The sequence below is a fragment of the Amaranthus tricolor genome, chromosome 9, assembly GCF_026212465.1.
Source record: "Amaranthus tricolor cultivar Red isolate AtriRed21 chromosome 9, ASM2621246v1, whole genome shotgun sequence".
Lineage (NCBI taxonomy): Eukaryota > Viridiplantae > Streptophyta > Magnoliopsida > Caryophyllales > Amaranthaceae > Amaranthus > Amaranthus tricolor.
Window position 1 is genome coordinate 23,867,503 of NC_080055.1, and position 25,695 is coordinate 23,893,197.

Below are 25,695 nucleotides of genomic sequence, written 5' to 3' on the forward strand. Positions count from 1 at the left end.
GTAAGTAAGTAGTTGTATGTTAAGTCAAATTCTGTTCTTTCTCCAGAACTTTCGAACCCTTAGGTCCTTCTTGTAATTAGTACCTTCTTTTTGCTTGTAGAAGATGCCTCCTTTGTCAAGAAAGAGACTGTCTAGAAATGATGCTAACCGTACGTTAAGAAATCTGGTGAAAGCATTATCAAGTGTAAGCGCACCACGAGAGAGGTCTACGTCGGAATTAGTATCTGAAATGAGCAAACGGATTAGTCAGAGCAAACCCTCGACTTTCGATGGTAAAGGGGAACCGTCGGAGCTTGAACTCTGGTTAAGAGAATTTGACAAACTTTTTGATGTAGTAGAATGTCCAGAAGAATTGAAAGTCAACCAGGCTGCATTTTATTTGATTGGAGAAGCCGACTACTGGTGGGCAAACAGTAGATCGGGGTTGTTGGAGCAGGCTGCGGGGGATTTTAGTTGGGATTTGTTTAAAAGGGCCATGCGAGAGAAGTTCTATCCGCTGCGCATAAGGAAAGATAAGTCGAACGAGTTTGCGCGGTTAGAGATGGGTGGTATGACTGTTGATGAGTATTACCATAAATTTATGGAGTACCTCAAGTACTGTCCTGATGATGTTCCCACTGAAGAGAAGAAAATGCAGCGATTTGAGCTGGGATTGTCGTATGACATTCAAAAACATATCGAAAGTGATCGTTATAACAACCTGGAACAGATGTTCAAGCGAGCGTCTCAAATAGGGAATATTTTGAGGAAGGAGAAGGAAAAAGAAAAGGGTAATGTCCGTGAGAAGAGGAAAGAGGTTTCTGGCCAGACATCGGAGAACTTGTCGGGCTTTTATCATAAGAAAGCAAGAAATTTCGGAAATTTTCAGGGAGGCGGGTCTAATACAAATTCTGGGTTTAGAGGAGACGCGAAGCCTGCTAAGCCATTGCTGGACCGAGATGGCAATGAAAGGAAGTATTTCTGTAGAAGATGCAAGAGAAATCACCCGGGAAAAGATTGTGATGGGAATTTGATCGAGTGTAACTTTTGCCACAAAAGAGGACATAAGGAGTTTGAATGCTACATAAAGAAAGGGGGTAGAAATCAACAGCCGGGTGAACCACACCGGCAACAGAATTTAAACAACGCCGGCAGTCAAGTCAGCCAGCAGTACGGGAATGGAAATTGTGGTATTGCTGGTCAGAGGTTCCAGCGACCTTTTAATGGGGGACAAGGCCGCGTAGATGGAAACCGGGCTGAAGGGTCAGAAATGCATCATGGGGGCAATCACGTGGGAGGAATTAATGTGCAAACGGCTAGTGGAAGGGTATCTGCGGTCAGTGCAAGAGAAGCTGACTAGGCGGCGGTTGTGGTTACAGGTATGTTAGGAACAGAAAGGTGGCTCGATATTTGGCTGGAACATGGATTCCACTTAAAGAGAAATTCGTGCGTGCATGGACGAATGACTGTTTACACATGGGTAACCAGTCTACCAGTAGAGTTGAAATCCAACACTCTTCTTTCAAGTATTATCTCGGTAGCGGTAATAGCTCATTTGATACCCTTTTTAAAAGGGCACACGCACAGATTACAAATCAGCAAGCCAGGATCCGACAAGCGCTATAAGAATCCATGAATTCTATTTCAAGGTCGTTGCGACATATGTATCTATTTTTGCTTGCCTTGGAGCAGTTGCGGCTTGAGCATAACCGTATGTTAGATTTGGGTGATTATCTATTTGACAAATGCGGTTGTACACTTCAACACACCCATGGATTGCCATGTGCATGTTATTTCTATCTGTCGCTCAGGTCACATGGTTCTTTGTATTTGGATGACATTCATGCATTCTGGAGAACTTTGACGTACACAGAGGTAGGGGCTGACACCAACGAAGGAGTACGGCACGCAAACGCCAACGACAAAGAGTACTTTCAATCGTTGGTCGATGAAGTCTTAAAAGCTGATCCCGCAGTTGTACGACGCTTGTCTCAGGTACTTGAAGATGAATTACACCCTGATGGAGCCGATATACCTAAGCCTTACACAAGTCCACCTAGAAAGGGAAGACCAACCACAAGTAAAACCCTTAGAAGAAATAAAAGCGCATTTGTATATAGCAGATCATCTTCTCGTGGTCAAGGGTCTAGATCTTCATCCCGCGGGAGATCAAGTGGTAGATCTAGTGGTCGAGAAACGCAATCCTCAGTTGGAATTAAGTTTAGTTTCAACTTATCCGGTAGATGACTTTCCTTTTCGTTATTCACATACGTTTATTACAACTTAATGTTACTAACTTTATTTTTAATTGTTGCAGATGGTCCAGCAGGTCGTGATTTTTCACCGTTTCCATGGTCGAATCACATCCCGCATATTCTCCCTCCTTACTTGTTTGATTGGATTGATGTTATGGGTGACGTTAATTGTGAATTTAGAACTATTGCCGTCACAGAGTTAGGAGGCAAGGAGGCATGACCTCTTTTAAGACGTACAATGTGTATGGAAATGCAAATGAACAGAGAGCAATACTTACGTGTGTATCTATCGGCAGAGGCGTTAGATATGCTATATTCAGTATTGGTTCACATAACAATGGACTTGCTCCGTTTATACACTGGTTGGATGCACCGATGGCATTGTACTCTGCAACAACGTTTCTTAACCTTGGCATTGCTTATTATGGTTCTGCTAACGGTAATCCATACTATAACTGTTTAATTCTTCCGTTAAGGAAAGCAGCGGGTGTGCATAGTGTAAATAAAGTTATACATATATGTTGGGTGAATAGAAATCATTTTGTTCAACTATTAATGAAAGATGATTCATCTTCACTGCCGCCAGTCCAACAATCATGGAGAGAAGCAGTTGAAAATTCTTCTAGACATATAGAAACACATTTTAGTAGTAGGATTTTGCTTTGGAATAGACTATACGGGCCACGACCACCACAACGTAATAACACCGTTGAAGATGCTTTAAATTTAGATAGTCCATAGTGTAACTATTGTGTACATCATTATTTAGTTTAACTATACATGTAGATAGAATTCAATTTGTAGATTGTCCATAGTGTTACTATTGTGTACATCAATATTTAGTTTAACTATATATGTAGATGGGATTCAATTTCTAGATAGTCCATAGTGTTACTATTGTGTACATCATTATTTAGTTTACGGATATTTCATGATATACCACTGAGTTTCTTCGAAATTCACCATATACCACACAAAATGTTTTAATTCACCATATACCATTGAGTTTTCGTCCGTTAGCACAGAATACCATTAATGGCAACTGCCGTTAGTGTGCCGTTTGTGGTAAATTATTAATTCACCATATACCATTAATTTTATTTTTTTGCGTCAAATACCATTTTTTGCGTCATTTACCATTAATGGCAACTATCGTCAGATTTGACGCAAAAAATGGTATTTGACGCAAAAAAAATAAAATTAATGGTATATGGTGAATTAATAATTTACCACAAACGACACACTAACGGCAGTTGCCATTAATGGTATTCTATGCTAACGGACGAAAACTCAATGGTATATGGTGAATTAAAATATTTTGTGTGGTATATGGTGAATTTCGAAGAAACTCAGTGGTATATCATGAAATATCCGTTTAGTTTAACTATATATGTAGATGGGATTCAATACATGGATAGAATTCAATATGTATAGAATTGATGTAAATTAATAAAAGCATTGATGTAAATTAATTTAACTATAATGTAAAAAACATTGATGTAAATAAATAAAAGCATTGATGTAAACTAGTTTTAAATTACAAAATCAAACTGTCTATGAAGGGCCATGCCCCTTAAAAGCTTGCCATTCGGCAAAAAAATCTTTAACATCCTCAACGTATAGATCAACAACCTGTCTTTCCCGGGGGCTCATTTCCGCAACATGAGACAATCTCAGCAGTGGAGCCACTTGACTCGGCCATTCATTTAGAAACTATACAAAAAAACACAAAAAAGGGTGTGAACAAGATATTAAACAACATCTAAATAACACAAAAACATAATAAAAAACAAATAAATTAAAAAAACTAACGTATTCCACTCTGCTTTCAACTGAATCAAAATTGGCTCTCGGTCCTTCGCCGGGGAGGACATATGGGTGGGAAGACACTCTAAACCAGTCAACGTAACTAGGATCAGCCTCTGATGGAACAGATGCCCGTCGAACTGCCTGATCACCAATGCGGCCACAAAAGGGGAACCTACTCCATACCTCCGTGTAAATAGGCGGAGAAGCAAAGGTCACGGAATAGGTACCGTGAGTCAGTCGTAGAGCGTCAGTGGGTCTCATAGGAGGGGGAGGAATAGCCTGCACAAAGCTCAGCTGTCGCACTATCCTCTCCGGCAAATACACCTCGACGATATCAAAGCAAGTGATACCCCGATGTAGGCAATGCGTGGGTGCTCATTTAATAACGCCCTTGGAGAAGTCATGTACGGAGTCCATTCCACCTGCATACAAGCAAAATTAACATAAAAAACTAATCTAAAATTAAAATAACATGCATAACAAAGTATGATGTGATGTACAATACCTGAGTTTCCGTCAGGGAGTCCAATATACTCCTGCAATCCCTCAGCCTGTTGATCTCACGACCTGGCTTAGGCGTGAACCACATCTCCACCCTAGTCTTATTACGCACTTCTGCTTGACAAGGATAGGGGCGGAAGGCTGGAAAGTACTCGTAAATCCATGTCTGAAGCAATGTGAGGCAACCAGCAATGGTCTTGCAACCAACCCTAAATGCCATTCCCAGTTGCCGATACATGTACGTCAGCGTCACTGCACCTCAAGCGATCTCATCTTGATCGACATTGACGTTTAGTATCGGGTGAGGTCACATGCCCGGTTCTAGTCTTATCCGCCAGCAATGTAGAGTCGACAATAGCCATGTAATAGGCTGTCGACTAGGTCTCCATAGCCTGGGACCGATGGCACAAGTGCATAACTTCACCAACGTTGATGCAACCGCTAGTGAATATCGCTTTCCGTCGTAGCTCGGACATGGGCTCCCCAAACAGACTAGCAATAGCGAGCTTCCACTCCCCCTCGGCAGGTTCAGCCGGTAGTGAACCTTCAATACCTATGCCCAATATGCGTTGCACGTCGTGTAACATAATCGTCATCTCCCCCCAGGGCATGTGGAAAGTGTTCGTATCCGGTTGCTACCTCTCCACGAAGGCCGATATCAAAGCACGATCAATGTGCTGTGCATAATGTAAGGTAGCCGGCCGAGGGGAGTGGCAGGTAGAACATTGTAAAGCGCATCAGACATATCCCGCAGTCCGATGATCGCCTCTAACGGCTTCTTTCTACTACGGAACTCTAGAACCGGAGGCGTACATTTAGAGCCCTCAAAAATAACTTTAGCTTTGTGCCCCCCATAGTTGGGTATCAAGCGCGTATCAGTGGGCCCCCCGAGTTGGGGCGATGTGATCAACCAGTCTGTTCCAACGGACTGTGAGCGCCTGCTCCTTCGTGGCGGCTCATTATCAACGTGACTATCTCCGGCATGCTCAGATGCGCCTGCAGAACTAGGGCCGACACGCGTGAATTTACCGTCGTGCTCGCGAACAACAGTCCAATCCACTGGGTGACCAACAGAGCCTTGGTACTCATCATCATCAACATCATCATCATCATCACTAGAATCCCCCCAACTACTTTGGAGGCTAGCCTGGTCATCGAATCGAGTGCGCACTTGGTGCAGCGTACTCGACCATTGGGCCTAACTGTGTCTGGAAGCTTCTTCCTGCCTAGCCCTCCTAGCAGAACCCGTAACCCCCCTCTCATGAGGGTCCCTTCTAAGTAGGGTATGCCTAGAACTATTACCGCTCAACAAGTGTCTAAAAAAACCCTTTACTTTCCCTTGATTACCAGCCATTTACTACAATTTTGATAATTTAATTAACTATTATTAATAAATAAAAATAATCAAACGTTACGTTAAATTAACCACACGAACAAAAGACAATAATTTATTAACATATTAAACTACACATTATCAACAAATATAATTTAACAACAACAATATTTAAATAATCATTATCAACAAATATAATTTAACAACAAAAATATTAATTATATTATTATTATTATTCTAATTAATTTTCAAAATTAACAATAATAATAATAATAATAATAATAATAATAATAATAATAATAATAATAATAATAATAATAATAATAATAATCATAACAATAATAAAAAAAACAATATTTAAAATTAACATTAAAAAAATTTTACTAACAATAACAATAATAACAACAATATCAACAATAAAAATAATAAAAATAATATTTAAAAGAAAAATAAAAAGTTAATAATAATAATAATAATAATAATAATAATAATAATAATAATAATAATAATAATAATAATAATAATAATAATCACAAAAACAATATTTAAAAATAAAATTAAAAAAATTTTTCTAACAATAACAATAATAACAACAATATCAAAAATAAAAATAATATTTAAAAGAAAAATAAAAAGTTAATAATAATAATAATAATAATAATAATAATAATAATAATAATAATAATAATAATAATAATGATGATAATAATAATAATAATAATAATAATAATAATTTTTAAAAAAATAAATTAAAAAATAATACTAATACTAATAATAATAATAATAATAATAATAATAATAATAATAATAATAATAATAATAATAATAATAACATTTAAAAAAATAAAATAAAACCAATAATAATAAAACAAATAATAACATCAACAACAACAACAACCACAACAATAATAATAATAACAACAACAACAACAATAATAATAATAATAATAAATAAATAAAATAAATAATAATATTATATATATTATTTAAAAAAAAAAGTGAGTCGGATGCAACTCGGCCGCGGGTCAATCGCACAATACCCGCGACTCGGCTGCGGCTTAGTCGCACGTTTAAGTCGCACGCGACTCATTATTATTATTTTTTTTTATTTACAATTAGTTAAATTCGAATGAAAATTACCTCGATTATTTGTTTGCGGTTTGAATTTCTTAGCTTTTGATCCATGAATTTTATGTTGTAATTTAATGTTTGAAGAATGATAAGGGTGTTATTTAGTGAGGTTGGAGTATATATAAGAAATTTTAAGTCCAAGGCAAATTCGTAAATTCATTAAAATAGGAGTGACGATAAAATGAAAAGGTGGCAATATTTAAGGATTGTGTTCCACTTTTGGAGTAGTAACAGGCACAGGCAGGCTAAATGACATTGATAGATGGAGTGTTGAGTGTTGAGTGGCATAAAATTACGACAAGGTCTTAGTAAATAATAGTGATTTGTTAGTTAACAATTTATCTTTTATAATTTTTTATTATTATTATTTTTTAATCTTTTTATAGTGATTTACGAGTCAAATGATTAGAAATTATCGTAAAATTACTAAGTGTGGTAAAAAGTGATTGGCATGGCCCATAATACATATTGTTTGGCATATAGGAGGCCAGGTGATTGTCAGTCCAAAACTTGGAAATTTCTGAGGGGACCCATCTCCATTTGCTTTTGACACTAGCATCAAATTTGTTGATCTCATCCAAAATAAATCTCTCAATAAACTAAAAAAATAAAATAAAATAATATATTATTAAAAAAAATATATGTAGATGAGACAGAAATATAGGTCAAATATAGAGATAAAAATTAAAAAAAGAATGTAAATCTTGCTAAAATAAAATTAAAGTAAATTTAATAAGATAGACTTAAAAGAAAAATGAGACAAATTTCAAAGGAAGTACTTAATTCAATATTCGAAACTTGTTAGCCTCGATTCAAATTCATGTATTATATTTGGAAACGATGATTTCCATTTGAGAATTTAAATGGACTCAAACAACTTTTTGTTGTATTTAACGTTTTTAAGAGTTAAAACAACAATTTTGATTCATCATCTATTGAGATGAGATGAATGCGATCGTTCTCATCCATTATGGTCAACTATGAATATTGATCATGGTTTTACACACTTATTACTCCCCTCATGTTTACTTGATTCTAGCATTATTGCTAACATTTCTTTTAACTTTATTTGTATTTCTAATTTTATTTAAAAAAATGTTAGAATATAAAAAGATAAAATTAATATTTATATTGAATTTTATTTTTTAATAATTTTTTATTAAATTAAAATTTATCATACCTTTAATCAGAAAACTTGTACTTAATTTTTATAATTTTTAATTTTTCTTTATCTATGACTCAAAAACATAAAATACCTTTTGCTAGTGTATTTTAGAGAATTTACTTATTAAACTTTATTGTCAATTTAATTAACGATACATAATAAGTAAGTCTCGTGGGAACTTAGTCTATATAGTTAAAAGTGTGTACTAATTTTAATATTCTCTTATTCTACTTAAATCACTCTATTATATAACAAAAGCTGAAAATAAGTACGCTATTTTAATGTAAAATAAGTCTATAAAATTTTTACACATATAATGGTATTAAAAATAATATCTTTTAGATGTAGAGCACGAGAGTAAGGGGTGAGGTAGGAGGAAATACGGAAGAAGATCCCATACTCACTACCTATATACTAATTAATATACTATGATAGTAGTACTATCTGTGGTGGACAAAAATTTTCAATACATATTCACTCAGTATCTATCAAATTTTTCTCAAGACCGTTCCTATTCAAGCGGATGCGCCTGCCATCCCTATTGGACGCCGGAAACATGGTATTGATCTTTGAAATATTTATTTATATTATATCCTATTTGGATGAATAAATAAAGAAGATGAAAAAATGTACGGATGAAATAGAGAAAAAGAGTTTTTAGATAAAATATATGAAGTATTTGGAAAAAATAACACTTTATTTAGGTAGTTCTGTCTCACTAAAAACGCTTACGACCCATTTAGTTAGTGGTAGTAAATAGCGGTAATGAGTATGATTTATAGTATAAAATTTCATTAAAAGTTCCAAGTCATTCCTATGGTAATGAAACTTTGATCACAAAAATTTTTTTTGTTTACAAATTTTCATTACCACATAATACCACCTCTCCCAATGTTAATGCATTGGGATGAAATTTATGAAGAAAAATGAGATGATTGAAGTTGGACAAGCACGGGCATCAAAGTTGCAATAGATTTTCCAACCAAAAATACACTAATTTTTATTCCCATTACCACCATTTAATACCACCTACCAAACGGACCGTTAGAGTTTCACCGCATAAATATTCTCTAGTAGTAGAGATTGATGTTGTTACCGTGAGAAGAATATCACCTAATATTTGTTACATGTTTATATTATTAAAATTAAATTCAGGACATTGCCTAAAATACTCTTCTGCATTAATAAATTTGTTCTATTTTTTTTATCTAAGTATATTCAAATGTATTTGCATTATTTTTATTTTTAAATGTGATTATACTACTTTTACTCTTTCTATTTTCTCTTATTTTTAAATGTGAAACCACTTTTATCTACTATGTCTAACTTATTAACCTACTTGTCAAAATAAAATCCACTATACCAAACTTCATAGATATCAATGCTGTCCCATTTATTTTTGGACTCCATAGCAAAAGATAAAAAGGGCCCCTAAAACTTAATGCGTAATGAATAATATAATACACCTTTTGTTTTTTATTGTTGATATTTAAACTTCTTTATAAAAACACTAAAAACTCATATTACTTAGAAAAGAATAAGTTATATCTAAATTTAATTAAAATTAATACTACCTCCTATTCAGCTGAATTGTCCCATTTTTTTTTTGGCACTATTCACTTATCATTCTTAATTTGTATTTTACTCTTAATCTATAAGTTAAAACATAGTCATATGGGATCTTGTTTGATTTGTCTCAATACAAGGATTATTAATATCAACTTTTTATAATTTTTAATTAAGCATAATTTGAGATATTAAGAGTTAAAATGTTGCCTCGGTAAGTGTGAAAAGTCAAATGGAACAGTTCAGCTGAATAGGAGGGAGTATTAATTATACACATAAAAATAAGTTTTTTAAGCCTTAAAAAATTCGGGAGCCACTTTGCCCTACCATCGACGGCCATGTAGATATCCTAATTAAAATTGGCGATAAAGCCACTGAAATGAATAAAATAAAAATTATAAATTTAGCAAATTGACAATTCGCACGTTGAAAATAAACAAACACACTGCCTAAAATAAATTATGTCATCATAACAAACACTATGCTGAAAATAACTTGTCATCATTCATAACAAACACTATGCTTAAAATCGATTGTCAATTCATCACATCCTACTAAATTCCCTCCCTTCTTAAGAAATCACAATCCTTCATATTTTGGTTCGTCAATTTAACTTCGTTACAATTCAAATTTGAGTAACAAAATCACTATTTTTTCTAATTTTTATGCCATATATTTTTTTTTCTATCTTACTTTTAATCTTATCAGTACAATTTAATTACATCTATTACAGCCGTGGTGATCAATCACTACAACATAATTTGCTTTTAGTGAGGCATATTTAGCGATATTTAATTTAAATGTCACTACTTCAAATTTCTAATAATATGTATAATTGATTTAGTGACATTTATTAGACTGTATAGCAGCATAATAAAAAATTATACTAAAGATTTTTCGCGACATAGGATCTAATGACATTTCCAATAAATGTCTATATAGATTATAGTAACAATTACATATGCCGCTAAAAGTCAAATAAAGTGTCACTAAATCACTTTATAGTGGAAGCTAAAATAAAACCAATAATTATTACATTAAAAATATAAATTAATGATATTTTTTATTAAATCCAATGTCGTGAAAGTCAAATTTATTGTAGTAAATTCACTAATTTCGCGCAAATTCACAGTCAGAGGGAAAAAATAGCAAGCAAACCTTTCAATAAGAGAGGAAATTAAAGAGGAAAGCACGCAATAAATAAAACCCCAAATAAAACGAGCTAGGGAAAGAATTAAAGACGAAAATTATTATGAAAATAGTGGGAGTAATATGATAGAGTATCTCTAGGATAATCAAATGACAAAACATAAGTGAATTGATGGGGTGCATATCTAACTTGATCATCATTATAAGACTAAGACATACTTCAATAATAATAATAATAATAATAATTATAATAATTATAATAATAATAATGTAGTAATTGTTTGTATGTGAATCTTTATGTAAGTAAAGAGATAAGTGAAGCTTCATCATGTACGAATAATAATCATTGTCTCATGTCTTCTTCCATTATTAATAACTCAACCAGATATGCTTTTGTTTTTTGTCATAATAGGAAATTTCGTAGATGTTGCTCCGAAGCTTCTTCAACTTTGATCGCCCTTTTAATTTATCTTGTTTTTTATTTTAGGATATTGTTAAACATCGTCACCCTTTTTATTTTATCGCCACCTCTATATTAATGAAATGCTGAAAATACTCTTTAACTTAAAATAATAACAATAATAATAATAATAATAGTAATAACAATAATAATAATAATAATAATAATAATAATAATAATAATATAATAATAATAATAATAATAATAATAATTATTATTATTATTATTATTATTATTATTATTATTATAATAAAAATAATAATAATGATGATAAAAATAAAAATAATATTTAAAAAATAAATAATAATAATAATAACAACAACAGCAACAACAATAATAATAATAATAATAATAATAATAATAATATTTAAAAAAAAAATTTTAAGGGATGAGTCGCGCGCGACTCAACCGTGGCTCAGTTGCACAAAATCCGCGACTCGGCCGCGGCTCAGTCGCGCGCGACTGACCCCTTTAATTTTTATTTTTTATTTTTTTAATTTTTTTAAAATATTATTATTATTATTATTATCATTATTATTATTTTTATTATTATTATTTTTTTTGTCAAACTATTATTATTATTATTATTATTATTAGTATTATTATTATTATAACAATAATAATAATAATAATGATAATAATAATTATTATAAATAATAATAATAATAATAATAATAATAATAATAATAATAATAATAATTGTTATTATTATTATTATTATTATTATTATTATTATTATTATTATTATTATTATTATTATAATGATAATAATAACAACAACAACAACAACAACAATAATAATAATAATAATAATAATAATAATAATAATAATAATAATAATAAAAATAATCTTTATAATCAATATTATAATTTTTATTATCATTATTATCATTTTTATTAATTTTATAATAATAATAATAATAATAATAATTATTATTATTATTATTATTATTATTATTATTATTATTATTATTATTACTATTATTATTATTATTATAGTCCATGGGTAATATCGTCAATTCATTAAAATAAGGGTGGCGATAAAATAAAAAGGGTGGCGATGTTTAAAGATTGTGTTATTTTAAACTTTTCTCATTTTACATTATTTTTTATCAGAAAATGCAAACTATGACTTTCCTCTAATTTCATGAAGACATTAATTTCAATTCTTTTTTAATCTCGACGATACGAATTAATCGTATACTTGAAAATAATGAAATCTATAGTGTGAGATTAATAATTAGAATATAATGACAAAAACATAATATAAATTATTTAGAAAATCTACTTAAGAAGGTTGATGACCATGCTCGTCTTACTTATAGTTCTTTATTTTTTACATGTTAAAATTCACTCTTATGCATTAACAATTTGCTAAATTAACTGATAAATAAAACTCATGAAAAAAATTAATCATTGAGGATGAAAACTTCATTACTATGAAAATGACATAACACGTACATTATAAGAAAATCAATACTAAAACTCATTTACTTTTTCTACCACCTTAGACCACTAACCAGACACCCCGTATGTAATTTCCTGCTAAGTGAAGTTCACAAAAGTTTAGATATATGCAACACGATCCTTGCAAAAACTAAAAAGTAATTTCCAGTTGATTCTTAGTAACAAACATTATTTATAACTTTATTTTATAACTTTAAATAAATAAAAAAAAATGCATATGATAGTCATAAAAATGATAATGTACATAGAATATACTCATAAACTACCAAAATAGTCAATAACAATTTGTGTATATAGAATATACTAAACATATACTAATCTAGTATGGTAATTTTATAAAACCAAAATGATAAATACTCTCTCTGTATCTGAAGTAAATACTGAAGTAAATAAGACAAAATATAAGTAAATGTTAAAAATAAATAGTTAAACTAAGAATAAATAAGTTTATAACAAGATTAAAAGTGAGGGAGTGAAATTATTAATAACAAACATGAAAAAATGCAATAAGTGGACCCAATAAACGAAAATGAATTAGGATGCCAATTCATATAAGAGGAAGTAATTATATTTAATTCTATTATCCAAATATAATGTGAAAAGAGAATATCTAAATTTTTAAATAATTATCCAAAATTTTAAATAATTACTAAATTAATGTGTAAGCACTAAGCTAAGCATCATTACCCTCTACCCGTCGCTGTAAACGTAAGTTTTAGTTTTGAATTGATTCGGAATTAAAATTTAAAAAATACTTCTTCGTCACCCTCAATTTGTTGTAATATTCTCCATTTTAATTCATCTTTTTTAATTTTTTTAATACTCAAATACGCCCCCTCATATGCTAGAATTATTGATGCAGCACCTGTCCTTCTTATAATTGATGCTAAATATTTCACTTTTGATGATGGGTGATTGAAATGCAAACCCATAACATCTTGTCACGTTGGCTTCTGATACCATATCAAGGAACCAACTCAACCAAAAGTTTAAATTAATTAATGGTTGAGCTCCAATGATATATTATATAGTCTAAGTCTCTAACACATACTCCTACAATAAGTTTCATTTTTGATTAGTCTCTTTTACTTTGCTACAATTTCTTTTTTTGAAAATGTTTTATTACTTTCTTATATTTCATCTACATATTTTAACTCATAACAATTTCTTGAAAAAAAAAAAATAATAACACATAGGAGTAATTAGAATAAATTGTCATATGTTGTGTTAAGTATGTTTTTTTTACCTTTTCTTTAATAGATCCTTTATTTTATTATACTTATTATTAAGGGTGACATTTTATTTTTGAACTAATATGAGACCACCACGTAATCCAATTTATACAACTTTCATGCTGCTGCCGCCCTTCCGATTAAAGTAGTCCACTGAAACAAGTTAAGTGGGATTAGAATTAGGTAATTCAGGTTTTGATAATTGGCAGTTTCTATGTGTATGGATTACTATTGTAGAATGAGAGTATACTTTACTAATAACAATTTTTCTAACCTATACATCTCACGTATATGTTTAATTATCTTACTTTTCTTTTTCATAATAGTCTTACTAAAATTAAACAAAATTAATTATGATATTAGGCATATATATAGTAGGAAATTATGTTTATGAAATAAGTTAAGGATGAAAATGAAAATTTGCAAATATATTTAACATAATGTATTTCTAGTATATTGGTTGTGAAATAAATAATTTTAATATTTATATAATTTAATGCGTTATTTTAATTATTTTTATTTTAAGTTATGCTTAACAAAAATTTATCAAAAATTAATACTTTAAAAGTATGTCATTATGAGATTCTAATTTTGCAATCTAAAGATATTAAAAATATAGAAAAATAGTGTATCCACCAATGACATGTTCGTGAATCATGAGTGATGACCTATCTTAGAACTGTTTGTATTCAAGGATAGACTAAAAAATTATTACATGTAAAGAGACAAATAACTAATTATTCATAAAGACAGTGAAAATCAAACTTTTATAACAAAGATAAAAGAAAATATTAATTATTATCTATAATTATTATCAAAACAAAACAATGTTGACATCATTACTACTTAAAATTACTTAAAGGTTATAATCTTAATAAAATTTTTCCTCCAACACTCAATGATGATGTTATTATTTTTATACTACTTTATTTTATCTTTGACTTCATTATTCACATCATTTAATGTATTAGAAAATTATATTTATTATTTTTTTTCAATTATTTTAAACAGAGCTTTTAATTATATTTATTAAATGAACATTATTTAGTGTATTGGATATTTTGAGATGGTTAAAATATAATATACTTTTATTAGGATTGTTTGTTATTTATACAATTGGTTACTTAAATGCAATACTTAATTCTAATATGATTCATGTTATAACTATTTTTATGAAAGTCAATCATATTTTTCATGACAAAAACTATTTTTTTCATTTAAACTTTTATAAAATAATTTTACATAATTTTATGTTAAATTTGATTTTGAAATGTGTTATTAAAAATTTGTAATACTTTATATAAATTAATGTAATTTATGTCGAAAAATTTAATAAAACCGTGCATCACATGGACAGTATCTAGTTATTATAATGGAAAATCACTCTCCAATAAGGCGTTACATGGAATCTAGAGATCACACAATATTGGTTGTTGGCAAAGTCGGCAGTGAACGCGGATGAATTGTGCAAGATACTTCTACTTCAATTAAGACCGTGTAGACGTGTAGTCTACATATGCTTCTTTATTACATCATCTTGCATATTGATCTATTCTACCTCCACAACCAAATTTTGGTCTATATATTTTATTTTAGATTATTTTTATTTTTAAACAATAGTTTATCACTTTTTTAATTTTATCTATATATTTTAACTATCTTTAATTTCATTTACACAATTTATTATCTTTCTTTATTAATTACCAATATCTAAAATCTCAATTTTTCTCGTTGTTCCTAATTAAGTGAGACGGAGGGAGTATTTTTCACCTAATTTGGTCTTTAGACATTTGGTCGAAAAATCAAGAAAATTAAATAGGTTGATATTATGGTCGGAAAATAAAAAAGTGTGTAGATGAGATAAAAAATAAATTAAATGTGTAAATGAATTAAAAAAATAAATATAAATAATGATTAAAAATAAAAAATATAATAAATTTGATGAGAGAGAATAAAAAAATAAACTAAATTTGTGGGATAGAGTATTGCCCTTTTTCATCAAATTGTTATTGAATTTGAAGTACTAGTATATAGTATACAATTAGTTGACTTTGTTTTTATTATTTTCTTAACGAGCAAGTTTCATGCATTTTTAGTCTACTACCCTTCCCTGCTTTACCTAGATTTTATGTTATAATTCTAGGAAAGCTAAGGGTACTACTTGTGTTTAGCGATGATCATGAGAGAGTCTAACCCCACTCATGTTCATAAGGTCTGAAAAATCGAAAACAAATTTAATTATGAGTCTATGAAATTGAAGGAATTTTTTATGAGTGTTACTTTAAGTGTTTTCTCTCCACTAATTTAACACTTAAATGTCAAATTATGTCAAAATGAGTCTATAGGTCGAGAATAATTGTAAAATGAGTCTAAATGGATCGTATGTTGGGTTATGACTCATGCGTGGGGTTGGGGTGGGTCTGGGGATCTAGATCTAAAGAGGGTTTGGGATGGATTCGATTATGAAAATCTTGAACTTATTTAAATGCTTGAGCCAAGATCTAAATCTATCGATTTAAAAAAATTGAACTCAAACCTTAAAATTAGGTTCAAATCAAAAGCGAGTTTAAATTAATATGGTTTTAGACCAATAATATTCACTTTTTTATTTACTAAAATGAACTTTATTTGTCTATTCTAATTTTAAATTATTTTTACAAAAATCTTTAACTCTTTTTTATTTTAGTGATTGTTATTGAGCTTAAGTTATTTTTATATTCCTAAGTCCTATGATAGATTTTGTTTTTAATAGAATGGAACAAAACCTAAGTATAGGTGGTTCTTATTGAAAACAACATAATCTTTAAACATATGACAATTTATTCGTTAGTCGTTTACTTCTTGGTATGAAGGGAATATGGTGAATTTTTGAGCACGCATCCAGGAGAAACTTCAATAGTGAAGTACATAACTTCTGGTTTAATGTATAAATTTTAATGGGCTTAATTTTTTGAACCTTAAAGTTCCTTGTTCAGACCCGAGTCTAATAGAAAACTTAAAGGATTCGGTATGGGCATTCGAGGTAACCGAACTTTAGGGCCCAAAAGAATTAGGGGTTTTAAATATTAAATAGTGCTATCCAAACCCGATTTTGAGCAATACTTTTTAGGTGATTTGTTTGTAAACTTTGTTTTTTATTTGAAGTACTTTTATAATATAATGTTACAATACATTTTGTGTTAAATTATTTTTCTTGTAATGGAAAAAATTTTATCTTTTGTTTTAATGAAGGGTCCCATTTTAAAAGATATTGTTAAAATAAATATGACATCTAAAGTCTTTACTCCGCGCATTGGTTCGTGCCCGAGTCTAAATTCTAAAAATTTAGGAGTTTTAAGGGTCGGACTTAGTGTCTAAATCTTGTCACACTTGAAATTTAATTATAAAAACATTTTTCAAAAGGTCTAAAACCAATTTCGTAAGCCCCTAAAATTAGATTCCTAATAAAGATCATGAGTCAACCTATATTCTTAAATGGTAATCCCTAATATTTTAAGTTTACACCATAAAATTTAATTATAAGAACATTTTTGAAAGGTCTAAAACCAATTTTGTAAATCCCTAAACTTAGCTAAAATTAGATTCTAATTAAAGATCATGAGTCGACTTATACTGTTAAGTGTCAAATCCACTAGAGTTACTACTCTAGTGAGTAGTGACTAGTCTCTAGTACTCCCACTATCCATTTCAATTAACACCACAAGATTCAAATATGTAAAAGTTTTTTGTATCCTATGATACAGACTTAAATGGACAAAGAAATTATAGTTCTTCTATTCAATTATACCTCTATATTTCACCTTTAATGAAATCTATTTTGATCTTTTATATATAGAATTATGCATAATTAAAAATTATAGAAAGTTCATAGAAGTATTATGAAGCAACGCCGATTAGACGATTTAAACAAGATTTGACTTTATTTCTTTTTACACATTAACCACAATATATTAAATAAGCTTTAAATATTAATAGTATCGATAATTATAATTATAATGTATTTTAGAAGGAGGAAGTACTCCCTCCGTCCCACTTATTTTGCATCAATTGTCATTTTAATCCGTCCTAATCATTTTGCATCATTTATTTTTTAACAATGAACCACCATTTTCTTTTTATCTCCTCTACTCCATATAATTTAACTCTATTTTAATTACATCCACACAATTCATGCTCTATTTTTATTTCTTACTTATATTCAACTTTTTCTTAAAGATCACAATTTTTCTCATTTTTTCTAATTGACCGAGATAGAGACTAGGTCATTATTCAGGTCATCGGGTTGATTTTGAGTCAGGTATTATGGATCAGTTCAAAGTTGAATTTTGTGTCTATATTGATTTTTACATAATTGCAAATCAATTTTTAAGTGGATCAAATTAGGTTCGATTAAAAAGTCGAATAAATATCAAATCATCAAGTCTATTTTGAATACCTTTAAGGGATCGCTTGGATTGAGGGCAAATATTTACAGAGATAAATAAAAGTCAAACAAGAAAAACAAAGTTATTAGATAAATGATTAAAAGAATTTGATTGTTAGAGACGTGGAAGAATTAATTAGAAGGTAATGAAAAATGGAAATTATAGCAATTAGTTCCCTTATTTTGAATACAAATTTACGCTAGGGTAGGATGGGGAAATTCTTTATCTCTAAATGAGGAAAATCAACCTCTTTTTTTATTTATTTTTTTCAATTTACTTTCATTCTATCTCTATTTGCTCATTTGTATATTTAATTACCTTTGTCATATTAATTTGATTTTTTTTTTCTTAAATATTTACTACTTAATCTAAACAAAGTTCTATACCGGAATCACATAAGCAAATGATATGATGCCAAATCCGCGCAACATAGAAAAAATAAAAACCAAAAAAAAAGAAAAATAGAGAACCGCTATTATCGTACCATCATCTGATTCGTGTCCGGCATTAAAGATTTCAGTTGATAGAGACTTATATAAGCCGTAACCCATTTACATCACTCACAAGTAACAATCACATACACAATTTTATATAATTTATTATCACAAAATCACATTTCCCCATTTTTGTAATTCAATGAATTGAATACTTCCACTTGTTTACTGAATTTTTAAATTTTCTACTTGTATATAAATTCAAGAACTCCCTTACACGTATTCTGTATATTCTTACCATATAATTCCTTGATTCTCCATTCAAACCACCAAATTGATATTCTCTCTACACTCTCTTATCCTCTGTTTTTGGTGGGAGAAAGATAAGGAGCCAATTTTGTACCATTCAAGAACAAAAAAACTCACTTTTTTTTTGTTAATTTTTCTGAGTGTAAGTGGGATTTTTGAATCATTGAGTTAATTGATTAAATATTGAGTTTTTTTTGTTGGGATGAGAAAGAAAACAATTTTTGGGGTTATTTTTAATGTAATTTCAACCATTGTGTTGATTACTTTCATTTACAATTCCTCTTTTAATCATAAATGGAATTTAGGAAGTGGGTTTTTTCATGGTGGTATTTCTCATGGAAGAAACATGGAAGAAATCCATGGAAGTTCATCAAATGGTATAAGTAACATAACCCTACTTCACCATCAAATTTGTGCAGAAGTTTTTGAGCACAAGGGTTATTCAACCAGTTGTGATTATGTTCTTGACAACCCAGATTGTACTTCAGGTGGGTTTTTCAATTACATGAAAATTTTCTACTGTAATTGCAAGAATTTCCCTTTTTTTGGGTATTTAATTCTAGGTTTTTGGCTTGCAATTCTTCTCTATTTATTGGGAAATACAGCTGCAGACTATTTCTGTTATTCATTAGAAAAACTAGCTGAACTTCTGAAAATGTCTCCTACTGTTGCTGGTGTTACTTTGCTTCCATTTGGTAATGGAGCTACTGATGTATTTGCTAGTATTGCTGCATTTATGGGTAAGGGTTCTGACGATGTCGGCTTGAATGGTGTTTTGGGTGGTGCTTGTTTTATCACTTGTGTTGTTGTTGGTGTTGTTTCTATCTGTATTTCTGATAGAAATGTTCCAATTGATAAGAAATGTTTTGTTAGAGATATATGTTTCTTTCTCTTTACAATTGGGTGTCTTGCATTGATTTTGTTGATTGGTAAAGTGAACATTTGGGGTGCTATGGCTTTTGTGTCAATATATGTTGTTTATGCTTTATTTGTTGGTGTTAATGAGATTATGAACAAGAAAGGTAGGGGTTTGAGATTCGGGGGTTTGACCCCACTTCTTCCTGTGGTTGGAAGCTTCTTTGGAGCTTCTAGAAGTGAAGGGGAAGATGAGTCAATGTGTGCTTCTTTGCTTAGTCCTGATAATCATGACAATAACGCATATGAGATATCCCCTAAACTGCCTCATTGGATATGGAATACCAATCTTGCAATCTATTCAGATTATGTAAAACCTAGAGTAGAATCTAGTCCTAGGAATTGGGGTTGGAATGATGATGAGGTTATGATTGAAGATTCGTTATGTTCGTTTTCAAGGCTATGTTCGATGTTTGAGGTACCGTTGAGTGTTCCTAGACGTCTAACGATCCCTGTAGTCGAAGAGGAGAGGTGGTCTAAGGTTTATGCTATTGCAAGTGCATTTTTTGCTCCAATTCTTGTAGCATTCTTGTGGAATAGACAAGAAAACCTAGGGCCGTTGAGTGGGAGTATTGCTTATACGATTGGTTTCTTAGTCGGTTTTATGTTGAGTGTACTCGCCCTTTTATACACTAGTCCCGATCACCCCCCTCGTAGTTTCTTATTCCCATGGGTTCTTGGTGGATTCTTGATGAGTATCATTTGGTTTTACATCCTAGCAAACGAGCTCGTTGCTCTACTCGTTTCGTTGGGGGCCTTATTCGGTGTCAACCCCGCTATGCTTGCTTTAACCATCTTGGCTTGGGGGAATTCAATGGGTGATCTTATGTCGAATACCGCTCTAGCAATGAATGATAACAACGGTGTGCAAATCGCTATGTCAGGATGCTATGCAAGCCCTATGTTTAATACATTGATTGGATTGGGAGTTTCTTTGTTGTTTGCAGCATGGTCTAAAGGTTCCGAACCTTACATAGTTGCAAGAGATAGTGGTTTGTTCATCACTATGGGATTTCTTGCTATAGGTCTTATATGGGCTCTTATTGTTTTGCCACAAAACGAAATGCGCCCTAACAAGATCTTGGGTATCGGCCTCATAATCCTTTACGCCATCTTCATATCTCTTCGGATCAGCATCGCCCTTGTTTTTGGCTCAGAGTCGGTGTAGCTAGGCTAGCCGACTCTAGTGCTTTGGGATTAAGGCTCTTGCATCGTTGTTCAGTCGGTGTAGCTAGGAGTAGATAACGAATATAGTATCGATTATAATGTATGATATGGATTGTACAGTTACATATAGGTATTTTTTGGACCTTGGTTTCCATCTCGGATATCAAGTCATTTTCGTAGCAGAAATCAGTTGCCTTATGCAATTGCTTCATACCATATTTGGCTCTAAAACATCATAAACTGTTATCTTTGTTGGTATTCAATGAAAATGATGCTCGAAAGTTATCATTTTCGCAGTGTTAAGTTTCGTTACAAATTCTCGAAAGTGATCGTTTTCATGTAGAATATTACTAGTTTTGACAAGAATACTATAACCGAATTCATGTGTTAAATTTAATTTGTGAAATTGTATTTGGTTTGATTGCATGCATTCCTCTCTGGGGGGATTAGTGAGAGAGTTTATCGTTATGCGGAATACTGAGTTGAAAACTAAGACTACTAAGACTCGATTTCCTAAATCTCAAATTGAAGTTAGATCTCTACCTAATGCTGTCTTTTTTACCTGCCCTGTTTTATAAATTACAAGATATTCTAATTTATGAAATTGACTATTGTATTTTTTTGGGTTGAAGGAAACTTTTTCCAAATGATTTCACACGCAAAAGGAACTAATTAATATAGCTATACTTAATTAACTTGTTTCCCCATCATGAATTACTTGGCTTGATTTCTTTTTTCTCAATAATTAATAACTCTATAATAAAATATTGATAGATAAATAGCTCTACTGAAGGAATATAAAGTAAAATAATAATATCGATAAATAGTACTTTAGTTATGATTTAAATGTAACAACTAATTTTAACCAGAATTTTTATAACATGATGATTGAGATTTGAGACAATTTTTGCAGTTTATGCAATACTCCCTTAGTCCTGTAGCATTTAATCTGAACAAAAAAAAATAAATTATTTTTTCAAAAAGATAGATATATAATAGTAATAAATAAAGTGAGAGTAAATTGTGTGCAAGAAATTATAACAAAGTTAAAATACATAAATGAGATTGAAAGAAATGTATTAGGTTATTGATTAATAACAAAAATAATACAAAATCAGCGATAGACAAAAATAACAAATAATGCTGAATAAGGAGAATAAAGAGAGTATATTACTTTGGTTTTTTACGGGCTATACTTAAATAGTAAATATTATGATTTATTTGGATTGAGAATACATATTTAAGGCGATACAAAAGTCAAACTAATGTAACAAAGGTAATTAGAGTGTTTATCAATCAAAAATATTTTACAATTTTTTGAAATGCATAAAGAAAATCAAAGTCAAATAAAATTTTATACATTTGTATTAATATATATTTTATCAACTTATTATAGCTTTTTATCATGCAAATTTTGGATGTTTATTATTTAAATTTTAAAATAAAATATTAAATAGAAACTGATAACTAGTGACAAATAATATCGTAGAATCCCTACCTAGATACATTTTATATACTAATTTGAGTTCTTCCTATTTGTAGTGGGGACTAAACAAATTGGTTAGAGGCTTATGTACTGTTTTTTTCTTGAAGGCTAGATATGTTCAGATGTGACATTAAGAAGTGTGAGCATTATTGTTTTGTTTGTTGCTTAGACCACAAACTACAAATTCTATCTTTTTAATACGGTCTATTTTTATTTTAGGTAATGGATATCTAAGTTGCACTAAAACGGACACGACACGGATACGGGAAAACGCCAACTTAAAAATGGCGGACACGGGGACACGAAAATGGTAATATAATAAATATATCAAATTAAAGATAATTTTACAATCTTTCATTTGATATATGTAAATAAACACTTTAAAAACATAAAACTCTCATAAAATGCAAATAAATACTTAATAAACAACATGAGTATTTAAAAATAGTCATACAAACCAAATCAAAGAAAACCAAATAAATAGGTAAATTTAAGTTTGATCATCACACATCATCCATATGACATCCATCATCATCCTCTGCTACAAAAGTAGTTTCCAACTCGGGCTTGTCAAGAGAAAGATCCGCCATGCCAAGACAAATAGAATCTTCTAGATTTCCAAAGTCATCTCCTCCAACATCCCACAACCTTGTTCTTCCCTTGTTATAAGCCTCACCTCTCCTTGAAAGCAAACGAAGATTGTTATGAATGTACACCAAATCTTAAGCACGTTTTGGTGCAAGTTTGTTTCTAGTACATGAATGAATGAATTTATATGTGCTCCAATTCCTCTCACAACAAGAGGAAGATGATGGTTGTCCTAACAACTTGAATGCTAATGCTTGAAGCATCGGAACTTGTGAGCCATAAGTTGCCCACCAATGCTTTGGAGCCATCAAGTACATATCATTCAAGAATTCCGGTTCGGTAAATACACCACCATCTCTTGCCGAGAAAATAGCATACTCCATATTAACCTTTCTTCTATCTTCCAAGTCTTGAAACAATCTTCTAAAGCAATTGAATCTTTGTGTGGAAATTTCATTGTCAACATGTGGAGCAACTCTACCGGGGAACTCTTTAAGCCACGTGTCACTATAATACCTTTTAAATACATAAAAAAGAAGAAAATTTAGTTAATGCATAATCTAATGCTTTAAACATTTAAACATACAAAAATGTAAATTACCTTGGATTCAAAGAATGTGCCAAACAATGAAGTGGAGTGTTGCTTTTCTTCCAACGGCTAAGACGTATTGTTTCGACCACACTAAAGAAAGAAGAATACTCATGCCTTTGCTTAGGCTCATGGTTATATATGATCTCCTTCACCTTTGAAATCATTGAATCCCATTTTTCATATACTAGATGAAGTGATGCTTTGTCGGTGTCACATGCTTTTATCATGTCATAAATGGGACGAGTAAAATCAAGGATGTAATCAACGTTGTCCCACCAATCGTCATTTAGAATCTTTTCCCTCACAAGTGTAGCTTGTCCACGATGATCATCACGATATGTGGACCAAGCCTCACTAACAACCATGGATTGAAGAGTAGTTTTAAGAAGTTTCATCCTCTTTAGCATGACAACTACTGAAGCGAAGCGAGTATCACCAACAGAAAGAAGCTTTAATGGAGAGAACTTATTAAATATAGCTAACCTCATTGAATGGTTCATTATGTAGTTTTTGACAAGTAAAGCATCTCCATGAACTTCGGTTATCCAATGACACTCATCATAAACCTCCTCATTGTTTGAAACATTTTTAGCATTACAAAAGTTTTTAAGAGCAAGGTTAAGAGTGTGAACAATGCATGGTGTCCAAAATATATGTAGATATCTACCCTCTATAAGTTCTCCAGCGGCCTTGCAATTGCTTGCATTATCAGTGAGAATTTGTACAACAAATTTGTCATCTCCAACTTCTTCAATGGCATCATTCAACAAACTAGCAATAAAGTCTTTATCCTTTACCTCTCCTGAGCAATCAATGGCCTTTAAGAACAGAGGACCAACTTCACAAGCCACCATGAGGTTAATTAAAGGTCTCCTTTGTGGATCACTCCACCCATCACTCACTATACTTACCCCTTTTTCCCTCCAAGTAGCCTTTGTTGGTTCTAAAAGCTTTTCAACATTTTCTTTCTCTCTATCTAACAAAGTGGTTCTCATTTTATTGTAACTAGGAGGCTTGTAACCAGGAATATTATTTGTGGCAGCATAGTTGTATGAACTAACATAGTAAGAGTTTCGGCAAAGGTTGAAAAGAAATCCTCCAGTAAAAAACATCCTTGCTATCTCAGCATCCAAGTTGTTTCGAGCTTGTATATCAAAAGCTTTGGTGATTGGGTTGTCAGATTTTCTTTTCCTGTCATATGAAGTTGGTGAAAGAGAAGTTTCAGAAGACAAAGATTGACTAGGAAGTGGTGGTCTTTTTGGTTATCTAGATTCTTTATATTGCTCAACTTGTCTTTCTAAGTTTCTCATTTGCATTCTATCCTCATTTGTTACATTAGGACATTGACTAATTCCACCTTTTGCAACACCCATCAAATGTGCTTTAACTCTAGTATATGAACCACTCTTTATTTGTTTGCAAAAGTTGCATTGCCAAGTATAATTACCCCCACCCCCACTCATTTTGTCCCCTTTAACAACATATTTCCACAAAGGATAAGAACCGAAATCACCCTCTTCATTTGTAGCATCACCACTAACATTGCATGAATCAGAGCCACTAGCCCCACTACTAGACATGAACTCTTGAAATTCAAACAACCACAATTAAAGATTTAAAAATCCCTTAAACAAAATAAATGTTAAAACAACAAGTCAACAAGATTAAGAATTTAAGATTAACACTAAGATTAAAGATTAGAACAAGATTAATATTAGGATTTAGGATAAAGA

The 25,695-nt window shown here is 30.9% G+C and overlaps 2 protein-coding genes across 2 annotated transcripts; one reads left to right on the forward strand and one right to left on the reverse strand.

The window, feature by feature from the left end:
* Positions 1-19,039: 19,039 nt before the first annotated feature.
* LOC130824214 (cation/calcium exchanger 4-like) lies at positions 19,040-21,688 on the forward strand. Its single transcript, XM_057689122.1, has one exon. The coding sequence runs from the start codon at positions 19,417-19,419 to the stop codon at positions 21,295-21,297; it is 1,881 nt and encodes a 626-aa protein (XP_057545105.1). The 5' UTR covers positions 19,040-19,416; the 3' UTR covers positions 21,298-21,688.
* LOC130823407 (uncharacterized) lies at positions 21,606-25,542 on the reverse strand. Its single transcript, XM_057688027.1, has 5 exons — positions 25,247-25,542; positions 23,972-25,153; positions 23,611-23,886; positions 23,306-23,463; positions 21,606-21,664 (listed from the first exon to the last, which is right to left on the reverse strand). Exons 1-5 carry the CDS (start codon positions 25,540-25,542, stop codon positions 21,606-21,608), a joined length of 1,971 nt encoding a protein of 656 aa, XP_057544010.1.
* Positions 25,543-25,695: the final 153 nt, after the last annotated feature.

Excerpts from the sequence above, each read along its gene's own strand:
- LOC130824214 (XM_057689122.1), top strand. The coding sequence starts at position 19,417 with ATGAGAAAGAAAACAATTTTTGGGGTTATTTTTAATGTAATTTCAACC.
- LOC130823407 (XM_057688027.1), bottom strand. The coding sequence starts at position 25,542 with ATGTCTAGTAGTGGGGCTAGTGGCTCTGATTCATGCAATGTTAGTGGT. Across the intron at positions 25,154-25,246 it reads AACTTAGAAAGACAAGTTGA|GAAAAGAAAATCTGACAACC; the intron begins GCAATATAAAGA and ends TTCATATGACAG. Across the intron at positions 23,887-23,971 it reads GCACATTCTTTGAATCCAAG|GTATTATAGTGACACGTGGC; the intron begins GTAATTTACATT and ends TGTATTTAAAAG.